Source organism: Callorhinchus milii, unplaced genomic scaffold (genome assembly GCF_018977255.1).
Source record: "Callorhinchus milii isolate IMCB2004 unplaced genomic scaffold, IMCB_Cmil_1.0 Scaffold2, whole genome shotgun sequence".
Lineage (NCBI taxonomy): Eukaryota > Metazoa > Chordata > Chondrichthyes > Chimaeriformes > Callorhinchidae > Callorhinchus > Callorhinchus milii.
In genome coordinates, this window is record NW_024704743.1 from 46,393,253 (window position 1) to 46,408,368 (window position 15,116).

Sequence of the window (15,116 nt, forward strand, 5' to 3'; positions counted from 1 at the left end):
AATTTGTGATATGGTGCCTTAGGTCAAAATTTCTCAAAGTGCCATTTTAAGAGTCTTCTGTAAAGTGCTACTTTGAGAGTCTTCTGTAAAGTGCAGTGATTGTGTATTTGGAGCAAACTCTACAAACAATTTATGCACAGAAATGCCTATAAGCAGCCTGAACACCTTCCTTCCCCATCTTTAGGTTGCACCTGAAGACCTTCCTCTTTGACTGTGCCTACTATCACCTCCCCCTTTGCCCATCTCCCTCTCTGCCACTGTCAAGCACTCTGGGACACTCACCGATGTGAGGGGCACTCTATAAATGCACATTGTTGTGAAGCCTGGATGTGCTACTTACTAACTCAGGCTTGACACTTGATAAAACTTCCTTGAGTTATTTTTCTTCCTGCTCATTTGGACAGGGGTTAGGGGAAATTTATTGGATATAATGGTCAGTGCATTTAATGGGATTTCCCATGACACGGTGAAGGCTGGTAAATTTTCTAATATAAATTCCAGGCTGGGTGAAATTTCACCTGCATCTAAAACTTGTGAGGCTGATCTTTATCCTCCCGACGTGAAAGGTGCTAAATAAACATAAATATGTATTCCATTATCACTTGTAAGGAAAGATTGCTGGAGGTTGTGACCACCAGTGATTATGGGAATTATTCTACACAGTGTGACCATGTGTACAGTGTACTCCATCTGGGGTAGATGCTATTCTCTGTACGGTATATTTCGTAAATTAGTCCCTGTGCACTTTCAATAACGAATGAGTTTCTGGAGTGATAAGGCATGCAAACAGACTGTTTGGCCTAACTAATCTATTGCCAGTGTTTATACAGTGCACGAGCCTCCATCCTTCCTATTCCCCTCTCCTATATCCTCTATTCTCCCTTCTTCCTCATGTATTGCAGCAAGTTTTCTCTTAAATACATTATTTAAAATTAAATGTGGTGCTTTTTGTTTCAACCATAGCTTCTGGTGAGTTCCATATTCTTGCCATTCTCTGCATGAAGAAGTTTCTCCTTCAACCTCCTCCTGGAAAAGAAATGCAAGTTGTTGTTGGAAACTTCCTTGTAGGTCTACTGTTAGTTGTATTATATGTATGTCCTCAGTGCTTGGTTAAAAGTCTATATCTCCTCTGGGGTTACTAAAATCTTCTTTAGGAAAATGGTAGGATTTCAGGTGTTTCGTTCGGTGCCATGTGCTCTACCCCAAATCGATCAATGCATGAGGCCATCTCCATTAAGAGGTGAGATCTGGTGGGAAGTATGTGGGATTCCCTCGTGGATAGGCAGTTTACGCTATCAGGAATTTTTGATCAATGGCAAGACACCAGTATCATTCGAACTTTTCAGAGGAAACCATTTCCCACTGTCATATTGTTCAGAAATCGAAAATAATTCCCAGTGAGAAGAATGTTGGCGCTGAGAAATTCCACAACTGCTTGACCCAGGGAGGATGCAGCTTCTCTGGACCCCACGGCAGTTGAAAGGTAAATAAATAAACTTGCTTGGTGTATGTGCATGTGGGCACAATGGCATTGAAACACTGAAAAGAATTAACAGCAGGTTAGACACAAGTGACAGCTTCATGTCTGGAACCTTATTGTGTGAAGGTATGAGGATTAGTTACTGCTAGGAATACCAGCAGGGTCAGAGCACCGGTGTGGCTGCAACTGTGGAATACCATAAACATGGAGCCATAAATATCCAGCAGAGGAAACATTGTTCACTCTTCCTCCATCAAATTCGGCAGTATAGAAATATTTACAGTTAATAACAAATGGTAAAATAACTTTGCGAGTCTAAACTAACTATGCCTTCACTGAGCAGGCTGAGGAGCAATGGTGATGACAGCAATGGGTGGTGCAGTGGCCCTGTGCCATCCTGTGGTGGGACATGGATCTGCATTGATGCCTTCCATACGCAGCGCCTTCCACACCCATCAAGCACTAAGGGCGGTCCTCAAATAAAACCCACTTGGCGAGGAGACTGAGAGAAACTCCTTTTTCTTTTTGAATAGTGCTATGGGATCTTTATCACCCACCTGAACAAGCAGACGGCATCTCGGTCTAACATTTCATCTGAAGAACAGCACTTCCGACAGCATAGCTCAACCCCAGCACTGAACTGGAGTGTCAGCCTAGACTAAAAGCTCAATATCCTCACATAGAATTTGAATTCACAGCTTTCTCAGGGTAGGCACAAAATAAAAAGCACTAAGACGCTTGCCCTTACAGGAAGGTTAGTTGGTTCTGCCCATCAACCTCTAACCACAGCCACATAGTGTGCAGGAAGTGATTTTCTGAACACCTGGAAGTTGGCCAGTTTCTTGCTCTTCACTTAATATGAGGCCATTATTATATTGGACCCAGAGGACTGTGCCAGAACAGGGTTGCCCTGTAGTTTGTTCCATATACTTGTCATCATGTAAAAAATATTTCTCCTGCACGTTCTTTTTTGTTTTACTTATTTTGAGCTTTAATACCTCCTTTTGTGAATCTTCTGCACAGCAGATCAATGTATCTCTATGCATCTTTTTTAATGCTTTCATGATTTTGAATACCTCCATTAAGTCCCCTTGGTCTTCTCGTCTTGAGAAAATATTCCTAGGTTGGAGAAAATTCCTCAAATCTCTGTCACCCACAAAATACTCCATAGAATATAGAATATAGAATATCCTGCCAAGCGCTTTGATAATAATAAGATTACTATTATTACCACCATAATCAAGAATTTGGAACTAATCTGGAAGTTCTCGTCCTCTTCTGTACCAGAATTATTTTGTTCATGGTAAAGCAAGAAAACAAAGTTGCATGCTGTATAAAACGTATAGTCCTACCAAATCCAGATACAATCTCTTTCTCTCTCTGGTACTTCAGATGTTTCTCTTGGCTAACAAAATGCATCTATCTGCCCAAATATGAGGCTTCTGATCCTTCTGAAATGTTTTATCAAATATCCAAACCTATTTTGGTGCTATTTTAAAGCTTCAGGCATAAATTATAAAATTATAAATTATACATCACCATATATCTCTGTCCAATTGTCCTTGTATCTTTGTATCAGAACCAGCCTCTAACCACTCGTGGATTAAAAAGAACACCGTAACTCTAAAAAAGTAAATAAGCAGTCTTTCTCCTGCATATTTTAAACATGGATCAGAATGAGTTTTTTAATGTTGCAAATTGAAACCTGGTCACTTGTATATGGTATTATACAGCTGCCAATTGCGCTCAGCAGTATCCCACAAACAGTCGTGGATTGAGTAACTAAATTATTATTTTTTTGAAGGGTTTGTCATCGTTCCGCCAATCGACTAACAACCAGATTCCTACTTATTGCTAGTTAAATAGTAAATAGAGCCGTGTGGAGTAAGAAATCTTGCCCAACGCTTCGCACTGCCCGTCCTCTTGCTTGTGAGGCAAGTGCTTCAATGACTAAGATACAGGACTTCACGATGTGGTCTTTCTGGACATTTTCCCCTTGATTCTGCTTTTAAGTAAGATAAAATACATTTGCACAAGTAGATTTTGTGCAAGTCACATCTACTCTGGCTGAGAAGTACATTATGGAATACATGCAGCTGCATACTGCAAACAGCAATATCTGCTTCAGTGGGGAAGAGGCTTTGATGGTAATGGTGTAAATGTAGAAGAAGCAGCACAGAACCAGTTGAGGACAAGGATCCATGTGAGCGACAGAGATAGACAGACCTGGATGATTGTAAAAGACAGCGATCTAAGACACTCTAGGCAAAAAGGCAAAGATAGAGAGAAATAGTGATGTTAGAGAAATAATGAATCAGGGCAAATAAAAAGTTAATGATTCAGAAATGGATGAAGAAAGGCAAGACAGTAAAGATAAGTGACTAAAAACAGAAAAAAATGAAAAATAAAACGTGGAGTTCTGCAGCTTAGTCGTAAGAGCACTCACCTCACAAGCGAGAGGAACTGCGTTTGATTCCTGGGCAGGGCGAAACTTTGGGCAGGTTTCCTTACTCCACACGCTTTTCCGGGGGTAATAATTCTTTCAAAATAAATAAAAATGATTTGGTCACTCAATCCATCACTGTTTGTGGGATACTGCCACATATTTTGAGACGTATCAAAGACATGATAAGACGTTATATCAAACGCAAGGATTAATATTATAGTATTATAAAACATTAATCCTTGCATATGATTCAGTGCATTATATCAAAACGCCTCAAAGCACTTCACAGAGTTTTCTGTAAAGTGTAGTAACTGTGTATTTGTAGGCAAGCATAGCAGCCAATTTGCTGGAACCAAACTTATTTTGATAGGATATGTACATGGACTGATTACTGGCAAATCAAGTTCAATCCAAGTAAACACAAGGTTTTACATATAGGAAGTAAGAATAGAAATCATTTAATTTATGGATGGGATAGAATCTGCCAAGGGGAAGCTAAAAGAGAACCAGAAGTGGTACTTGACTAAACACTGACCATGGCAAAACTATGAGACAGTAATAAACAAGGCAAATAGGATGATGTTCTATATTGGCAAATTATTTGTGTTCAGATATTCAAAAATCATACTCAAACTAATAATTATTCAGCTAATATTAACATCCTCTAATTGGATTTGTTTGTTAATTTGTTAAAGTAAAAATCTACCTTCTATAATTGTAATGGATAAGGGACATATTCTCATTTGGCCTTAATTGAACCTTTTGGTATTTGATGTGAATGAGCGTGGAGAATCTATTATTGCAAACACGATGGCTTAAAAATACTCCACATGCTCTATTAAAATTCAAAAAAGTTATTATCTCGGCACCAAAGAGCCAGTTAAAGCATTTATATAGTGCCTTTCACAAAGGATATTAGTTGGGAGTGCTTCACACGAGGCGGTTGGATGCTAAGCAAGGAAAAAAGAAGATAGGAAAGAAACAGGTGACCAGAGGTGCTATTGATTCATTGAGAGAAGGGGAAACAGTGGAGTGGTATGGGTGAGGATGCGGGTGGTGGAGTTTTAGATCAGTTGCAACTTATGGATGGTGGAATAAGTGAAGTCGGCAAGGGGAGTGAGAAAAGTCTACTCGGAAGGGAACAAACAAAGGCATGAATGATGATTTTGGTGGCCTTTGGAGCCAGATAGGGGCATAGGAGGGCAATGTGTTGAAGAAACGCGGTCTTGGTCATTGATATAATGTGAGCAAGGAAGAACAACTGAGGTATCACACTTGTTCAGTGAGTTTGACTGAGATTGAGGAGGTCAGAGCCGGAAGTGAGAGGACATTGGGAATCCTGGAGGATGGCTTCCATCTTGTCAATGTGAAGATGCAAGGAATTGAGGCTCAATCCAGACCTTTATGTTTGACAGGAAAGGCAAGCAGATAGAACATCCATCCATGGGTCCTGGAATGAAGAGTAAAATGGAAAAGTAGATTTTGGTGTCATCCGCTTACATGAGTATCAGCGCCATGACCGGCACTGCCTACCACCACCTCCACAACATCGCCAGACTCCGCCACTGCTTCACCCCTCAGGCTGCCGAAACCATCACCCACGCATTCGTCACATCAAGGCTCGATTACGGGAACTCCCTCCTCATCGGCCTTCCCAACTCTTCCCTTCACAAGCTGCAGATCATCCAAAACTGTAGCTCATGTACTTTCACACACCAGGCTCCGTGACCCCATCACTTCCACCCTCGCCCGACTCTACTGGCTCCCCATCCCCTGGAGGATTGAGTTCAAGATCATTGTCCTCACCTTTAAGGCCATCCATAGCCTTGTCCCCTCCTACCTCTCTGACCTGCTGACTCCCTACCAACTTGCCCACTCCCTCCATTCAGCGGGCTCCGGACTGCTCCATGTTTCCGCCCGGCCCACCCTACCATCGGTGGCCGGGCTTTCAGCCTCGCTGCCGCCACATTTTGGAACTCCATCCCGCGGTCCCTTCGCCTCGCTTCCTCCCTTGCCTCCTTCAATCATGCCTTTGGTCTCCCTCCCAGCTCCCTGCCTTCCCTCACCCCTACACCACCCCTCCCCCATGTTCAAGCCCCGACACGCTTTGGGACGTCCTCCCAACATGAAAGGCGCTCTATAAATGTAATTTTGTTGTTGTTGTTGTTGTTGATGAGGATGTTTAACCCCATGTTTGCAAATCATGTCACCAAGATAGAGCTGTATAGAGTTCTTGTTGCCATGTCATAATGTGGCTGCCCAGAGCTTATAGAAGCATACACGATCCTAAATAGGGTTGAGAAAGTAAATCATGATCAATATTTTTCGACTTTTGGAAAAGAAGGCAGAACAAGAGAACATAGCTTTAGAGTTGCAGAGAATAATTTTAGGACAGTCCATAAAAATATTTTTAGGGTAATTAATGACTGGAACAGATTACTAGATTGAGGCCAGGATATTGGACTGATTTTTAAAAAAACTAGGGAAGTTAGCAAGGAGAGTGAGAAAAGTCTAGTTGGAAGGGAACAAACAAATGCATGAATGAGGATTTTGGTGGCATTTGGAGTAAGATGGGGCATAGGAGAGCAATATGTCGAAGAAAAGTGGTCTTGGTCAGGGGTATAATATGAGGAAGGAAGGATAGCTGAAGATTGAACCAGACACCAAGATTTCACTGGATTGTGAGGTCAAAGGCCTGAGTGGGATGCTTCTGACTTAGAGATGCAAGTGCTACCAACTGAACCAGTCTGAGCAAGAGGACAGAATTGAAAGACAATAAGGAAAGCAACAACAACATCAAAATTACATTTGTATAGCGTATTTCATGCTGGGAGGACATCCCAAGGCGCTGGACAGTCAGTGTTTCGGACCCGAACTGGGATCAGGGAGGGTGGAGGGCAAAGGGGGAAGGAGGGTAATCGAAAGCATGGTTGAAGAGGAGGGTCTTGAGATCTGTCTTGAAGGAGGCAAGGGAAGGGGTGAGGTGGAGGGACTGCAGGATGGAGTTCCAGAGGGTGGGAGCATAGGGGCTGAAGGCCCGCCCGCCAATGGTGGGGTGGGCGAGATGGGAGATGTGAGGCAGACCAGAGCCCGCTGAGAGCAACAAGAAATTATTTAAATTCAACAACTAAACTTAAATCATTTCAAAATATATATTACGTATATATATATATTTATTGCAGATAAAAATGGAATAAAAACGATTAAAAAATATTTTGCTGTCAGAATATACTAAGAGAATTAATAACAGTCAGTAACATTATTGTACAGACTTCGCCCTTGAAATCCAATTTTTACTTTGCCAGGTAAGAAGCCCTTTCTGTGTACATGTGATGTCTGGAATTATTTTATCTTACAAATCAATGTAATCTGCCTCTTAGTATAAATGTTTTCAAGCTGCAGCCAAGCAGTGCATTTCTGAAATTGACTCTCCTTTGGGAGGTGGGGGCCTGAAATTATATGTGGGTTATACTTAATCCACACTTTCTGGAAGCAACACGGTATGTAGGCAATTCACGGCATCATCACAAATTTACATTTTATATCACTTTTCACATCAAAAGGATGTCCCTAGGCATCTTCACCTTTGTCTACCTTCAGGAATAGCAAAGTGCAGAATAATTAAAGGAAGTCTTCATTATTCTGCTGGGTCTGTGTGAGGCACTTGTTCCACGTTGGCATGTTTTTTTAGTGAGTTTTAATAAAGGGATAGAATCAGAGGAATTTTCTGCAGGAAGGTAGGATTTTGCCAATGTTGAGAAGGGAACAACAGCAACAACAACTTGGACTTATATAGCTCTCTCCACACAGGGTAGCAAATTGGGAAGTTGGAAGTTTCAGAAGTTGACTAATCTTCAATTCTTCTGACTATGTTTCCAGGCAAAATCCCCTTGTGTCTCTTCACAGGTGCCAGTGCTGAAATTGGCAACTGACTGTGTTAGGAATTGGGACCAAGAACGTGTATCTTTAGGTGTTAGCCTGGCTCAGTTGGTAACATACTCTTCTTTGAGTCAGATGATTTGGGGTTCAATCTCTGCATTAGGTCTCTGAGCTCAACATTTCAGTTGACACTCCAGTACAATCCCAGAGGAGCATTACAATTATCAGAAGTACCTTCATTCGGATGAATCGCTGTCTGCCCATTCAGGTGGATGTTGAACATCCCATGGCAATATTCAAAAAGTAAGTGAATTTCTCCTGGTTTCTTAGTCTCCTGACCAGTAATTCCCAGATAAAATTATTTGGTCACTTCATGTTTGTGGGACATTGCTGTGTGTACTTCCATACTTTACAGTAAATTCTGGGAAGCTTTTGCGAAATTTCCATGATGTGGAAATGCAAGGATTATTTTTCCATTCTGAGGTAAACCAACGTGGAACCCTGGCTGATTCATATTGAATTGTCCACTGTACTTTACTCATCAGTCAATCGCAGCAATATCAGGCCAGAGAAAACAAACATTTGTTCAATGGAACAAGCTTAAGAAAAGGTTTGTTTTTACTTTTTTGCAATGAGCCGGAAAGATAATTGGATTGCATGCAGATAATAATTTAGTGGAAAATACATTCAGAATAGCAAGTAGAATTAGAAATGAAATCACAGAGTTAGTCTGGTCTCAACACAACAGGTAGTACAGACAGAAATGAAGTCAGCATCTCGTCGTCGTCTGCTGGTCTTCAGGATCGTATGGTGTAAGAATATAGTACTTTCTGTTTTGTCTCCCTTTCAGTGTTTGCTGGATGCAGTTGCACTGCCCATGTTTCCTGCGGAAGGGTCATGCAGATACCATTGAATGTCACTTCCACAACTGTCTGTTACTTACCTGATTAGAAAATAATAAATATCATTCCACTTCTGAGCTCTCCAGTCTATTTCTCCTTCTCTAAGACTGTGTGATTTGCAACATTCCCAGTGCAGGATAGGCAGATCATTGCTCTCAAGGCCACCTTTGCCCAAAGTGTCAGAAGGTCTGAGATTAACATTATAGGACCCGTGCTCTTTCGGGGAGCTGTGATCCTCAGGTGCTATTTACAGAAAGGTGGATACAGTCAAATATTGTTATAATGCAGTGGTTGGTGCACAAATAACGAGCTCCTCTGTTATGACAATAAAGCTGCATTATTATGCAGCCACTCTCCTGCACTTTTGGGGTCATTGGCTCTCATCACTGAGCCCTGCTGAACATGTGGACCATGCGCTGAATGCTGCCTTGTCAATGGAAATTGCTCTGAGCAGCATTTCCATTGATTGCTGGGGATGCAGCAGATATCCAAAGGCCCTTGGCTCAAGTGCCCCACGTCAGTCAGTGCTGGGAGCAGGAAGTGTACAACACTTCGGTACAATAGGTGTTTGCTGTGTTCCCACATCAAATCTGAAGCGCGTGATACCGAAGTGTGGAATAACAGGGTCAGCCTGTATGCACAATAGACTATCCAGGGGAGGTGGTGGACACAGATTATGTTTGCAAATCCAAGAGGGAGGCATGGATGGCTGGTGAAGTAAAAAGGGCTATGAGAGCTGGGTGGTGTAGGATTATTATTTATTACTTGGGAGCGGTCTTTTCTAGTCCAGTACATTCCTATGCTCCTATCTAAAGGATATTGTAAATCTTCTCCAGTTTAAGGTTTCAATCACTGTTACTGTTGCTAACTTTGCCAGATTCCCCCTTCGAATCAAGCAGAAACTGGGTTCTTGTAGATTCAATTTAAAATATTTAAGGTGTGTTCATTGTGGTCTCTTTTATATTGCTACTTTGTACCTTCTCTGAGAAAACTGGGATTAAATTCCTTTGCTGTTACTGCGGTGTTGGCTATGGAGTCACGCTGGTGATTTCCCCTGGTCTTCATCAGACTGTTGTCATTACTAACCATCCCATTACTTACTGGAGACTCACTTGTCCCATTTCTTGGAGCCAAGAGATTAAAATGTGATATTTCATAACAGATTTGACACTGGCAATTGAAACTGGGATCTGATTGGCTAGAGATATTGATTAAATACAGTTTCATTCCAGCATAACATTCAATTGCATAGGAAGAATCTCAAAGGCAAAGCCATGCGATTTTAGCTGGTTAAAGTCGAGCAGTTCCCACTGTATTTTCCACACTCGCCCCCCCCACGGCCTTGGCTTTTGCTAACATGTGACCTAATTCTCTTCGGAATTAGGTAAGCAGGGTGCATCCTCCAGGGAGGGAGAGTGTTTTCCATTCTGGACATGAAACTTTCCATGTGTGGATGGCATACATCTTACAGTTCTTGTCAGTATGGTGATGTGTTTCAGCATGTGTCGGACATCTGGGTGACCAAACAATACAGGGTTATAACAGGGTTGGTCTCTACCTCGTGCACTATGACTACGCAACACATATTGCACAGCTAAACCTAAGTGTTTTTGTGGCCATGGGCTGGCATGATGTGCGTGACATATTTTCCAGTTACTGGAAGGATTCCCCCTTGGATTTCCTAACTGAAGAATCCCATGAGAAATCGCCACATATTCGACGCTGGCGTCACTGTTTTCACCGGTGTTTACAACAGCAACAGCAAATTGCATTGATATAGCACCATATATTACATGACCAGGAATGAGCAGACTCAGAGCACGGTTGTTTAAATTTGCAGAAGATACTAAGCTAGAGGGTACTGTGGAATCAAAGGAGACAACCAAAGAGAGCTTGACAGTGTAAACAGATGCTGGTTATTGGATCACAGAATGAGTGTGAGCACCTTGTTGACCAGTACTCAGCAATGTGGAATAGGTGGCATAATTTGGAGTTAAATGTTCACTGTTCTGAGGCAGCTTCCAGGGTCAAATTGTACCAGAAATATTATTTGGCATTCTGTATGTAGGAAGGGCTCACTTTTTAATGTGGCCTCAGGTTGGAAGCAGTGTGAAATGAATTCCCGAACAGTTGTCTAATTTCCATAAACCCGTGCAAAACTGTAAAAGAACAGTCAGCTCCTTCGCTGCTAAATGTCATGGTTCCCAGCAAAGAAAACTGTTGTGCAGACTAAGATTTATTGAAACTCCAGTGTCCTGGCTTCAACTGCTCTTCCTGGGAACGTGTTCCAGTCGTTAATTAAACTCTGCGTAAAGAAAACCTTCCTGGTATTTTCCTGAAATTGCCCTTTGGTAGTCTAAACCTACTGTCTTGGTGCCTCCTAAATTGTTGTATCGGGTTTACTTTTTCAATCCCATATAAAATATTATACAACTCTATAAGTCCCCTCTGAATCACCTTCCCTCAAACTGAAGAGCCCTAGTGGAGATCAAATCGTTGAACTTGTTGGTCTGCCTGGCTCATTGGATAACGTTGCTTGCCATGGTGGAGGGGGGAGCATGACTGATATTTTTATTCCACTCCTGTTACCACCAGACAGTAAATACTGGAGTCATCGGATCACAAGGAGACAGAACTCCCTCTATCTGTGGAGAAAGATCTGATGTAATGGAGGAGGAGCTGTGGTTTCTTGGATATGCTCCACATTGAAATGGACTGTCATTTAGTTCAGAAAAATATTCACCTTTTACCCACAAAAAACTACCCCATGCCTTGCAAACAGGAACACACCCCTCTCATTCGTCATTTTCTGACAACACTACCACAAAATAGCCAGTCATTCTATTTAATTCTTACCATTACCTGCGAGTGTTATTTGTAGTACATCGGGGAAACTGAGAGGCCATAAATCCTGCGATTAGAGTCATGGTTAGTATTAAAAAGGCCGTTGGGTTTGGTAGAATTCATATAAGAATCCAAAATCCATATATTTTTCCTCGCTCAGCAAAACAGTGCACACATAAGGCTGGAATGTATTGAGTATTTTTCTTCTTTTTTTTAAATTGCTGATTTTTTCAGCTGAACCTTGTAGAGCTGGAGCCAAGGTAAGCATCTTGCAGCGTGGGAGTGGACGGCGAGTGAGGGGAAGCAGTCAGACTCAGAGGAGGCAGCAGAGGCGATTTGATCCAGGTTCTCCACATTCCTGTTTCGTGAACCTCGCCAGAAACCCAAACTTTCTCATGGTCTTAGCTTTAAGACCATTGTCTGAAAATGTAGGTTTGTGCTAGGTCTGAGTCAGTTATTGAGTTCTAACAGAGTACTTAATTTAGCTGAGTTTGGCGTGTTTAATACTGCCAAATTGGCAGAATTAGCAGATGAATCTGCTGTCTGTAGCATCCCAAATTAAATCTGAATGAGCATAAAGACAAAATAAAAGCAAAGTTATTAGTAACATTTCATAGCAGATTGGTTGGGAGAATTATCAATGTGATAATTATTGATTTGATAATCTGTTATGAAATGTTATTAAATTGGAAGTTTCACCCCTTACATCTGATGTGCGTAAACGGATCACGTAAACCAATCAAATCCAGTCTGCGATTGGGCCAAATGATCAGTGCACCAGAATATATACACCAAAGTGTGGGATCCACAGACTGAGAGGAGACAAAGTTATGAGTTGAGAGTTTTCACATAGAGAATTGTTGCGACATGGAATGCCCAGCCGAGTAAGATGATAGAAGCAGAGTCCGTTATGGGTTTCAACAGAGAAGGGAACTTGATAACAGATATTTTTGTCTTCTAAGAATCTTTGATCCTGGACTTATAGGAGCATCCAAAGTATATATGTCTATGGAGTCGTGTAGCTCACATGGAGTCCTGTAGCTCATGGTTAGAGCACTCGCTTCGCAACCGAGAGACCTGGGTTTGATTCCCGGCAGGGCGAAACCTTGGGCAAGTTTCCTTACTCCACGTGCCTGATAATAATCCCTCAAGAAAAAAATTATAAAATTTGTCACTTCAATCCTCAACTGTTTGTGGGACACTGCTGTGCGCAATTGGCTGCCGCGTTTCGCCCACAAATATACAGCCAATTCACTTTACAATATATTCTCTGAAGCGCTTTGAGACATCTAAAAGGAAAGCGCTATATCAAATGCAAGGATTATTATTATTATTATTATATGAAACAAAAAGGCTTGAAGGAATATGGTGATAGGGAAGGGTAGTGGAATTTAATTGGCAGTGAAATTCCGCTTGCTCTGAAAGCTAGTGCAGATTCGATAGGCCAAATGGCATCTTTCTGCGCTGTAAATTTCTAATGCTTGAATTATGGTGGTGCATTTGAATTGCAACACTGCATTTGAAAAGTACAAACCAATCTCGATAACAGATATTTTTGTCTTCCTACTGATAAGAATCTTTGATCCTGGACTTATAGGAGCATCCAAAGTACATCCTGTTCCTTGAGATGCTGGCAGGAATGTTTTGTTCCAAGATGCAAGACTAAATATGCTGCCGAGTGTGTTGCAGATGTTTTAATGAGTGTCTATTCTGTATATGTACTTTTTCCTTTATAGATAAAGGAACCTTAGTGAAAGGTACCAGAAGTGCAGATGGATCCTTATTAATGTGATTTCCTCACAGAGGATTCTTTACCTGAATAAAACTTGAAATTTTTTTTTTGATTTCTTTGCTGCTCCTGTTTCACTGACAAGCATTCCTTTTCAAAGATTGAACTGAATTCACTCGCTCCTTCGAAGGCTCAGTGAGTTTATCCAGTGTGTAGCTGAGCTAGATGCAATAGGAAAGTCTTGGGTTTGATTCCACACCAGCATTACTGCTCTCAACCAGGATGCCACTCGGGATGCTACAAATAGCCTCTGATAGCTCAGTGGGTAAAGGCAACACTAGCCCAGGTACATACTGGCAGGTTCAAATCCTGGTGTTTGCAGCCATTTGGAAAGCAGTTGAGGTGTTCAGTTGCCCTTTGAACCTGGGTTAGAAAGAGGAAAATCAGCCAAGTTTCCCACTTGTGGCTACTGTTCAACAACCCCTACTGGAGGGGTATGTGTGTTTCTGTATGTGTATCACTGTCGGGTGAGGACAGGCTTAGCTTGGCAATAAGTTAACTCAGCTGACCAGTATGCCAACACTCACAGTTCAGGTTCAAGGGGAGAGTTTTGCAATATCAGCACAGTGATGTTTATTAAACTGCTTGCAAAGGTAATTACATAACGGCAGGAGAGAGGATATCCTTAAAATGGAGATTTTGTCTCAAAGATACAACATATGAAGATAGAAGATTGAAGGTTCTTATGTACTTCCCGCCCTCAGTGTTGCTGAAAGTTGATTTCGAGGATGTTTATACCGCCCACATTTTTTGCTTTCTCGCCTGATGTGTCAGTAGCAATATAGGGTTTGAAATCAAATAGAATGCTCAGTATACACCAGAAAGGAAATCCTTTATTTTATGTGTTTGTGTCTCCCAGGTATTTGTTGTCTAGGATTTTTGTGTCTTGTTCCTCATGCTGGAATAGTAATCTATAGGTGACTGGTACCTTATGCATGAGACAAACAAACGGAGAAACTGTGAGAGCCATTACAGCTCAGTTTGACTTGGTCCTCATCATTTTCTCTTTCTCATTGTCTCACTCATAGAAAGGTAGAATTACAGCAACAACTAATTAACACTATAAGAGTGCCTTTCATGTTAGGAGGATGTCCAAAAGTTCTGGACAATCTAGGATTTACACCCAAGCCAGGGGTAGGGGCTGAGGGGGTGCATGGAAAGTTGACCAAAAGCACGTTCAAAGAGGGCTTGAAGCGTACCTTGAAGGAGGCGGGGAATGGTAAGTTGTAGGGACCTTGGGATGGAGAGTGGGGGCAGATAGCCTGAAAATCTGTCCACAGTGGTGGGATGGGTAGGGCAGGGGATGTGAAACAGACAAGTGCCCACCGAGCAGAATTTGTCAAACAGAAGGAACAGCTGGATTGGTAGGGAGAAAGACCATAGAGGGATTTATGTACACCATGAACAGTACTGCTACTGTTCATTATGGATCCCTCTGGATGGACGCACACAGGCACCTTAAGCAAGGTGACTGGGTTGTTATAAGGTGCAATAATCCCAGCCTGATTTTCTGCCTTCCCCCTCCCAGCCTAAAAATTCAGCCCAGAAATCAACAACAGCAACTTGCATTTATATAGCACCGGTCACACCTCGGAGCCCTTAACATTGGCAGTGCTTGACGCCGAGCCAGGGAGAAAGGGAAGGTGACTGTAGGTAAGGAGGAACTAAGTGAGGAAGGGCTCTCTGTATTGTTCCCACTGCTGCTATAGCTGAGATCTCTTCACTCAGACCTGACCAAGGACTGAATGCAACACTTTCAGGTATGCATGGCTCAGA

General features: G+C 42.0%; 1 protein-coding gene across 1 annotated transcript in view; it reads left to right on the forward strand.

The window, feature by feature from the left end:
• Positions 1–15,116, forward strand: part of LOC103187487 (RNA-binding motif, single-stranded-interacting protein 3) — a 565,148-nt gene that overhangs the window by 299,640 nt on the left and 250,392 nt on the right. The window contains exon 5 of the mRNA XM_042346715.1: positions 5,342–5,388. Coding sequence (XP_042202649.1) covers positions 5,342–5,388 — 47 coding nt within the window. The remainder of the gene's footprint in view (positions 1–5,341; positions 5,389–15,116) is intronic.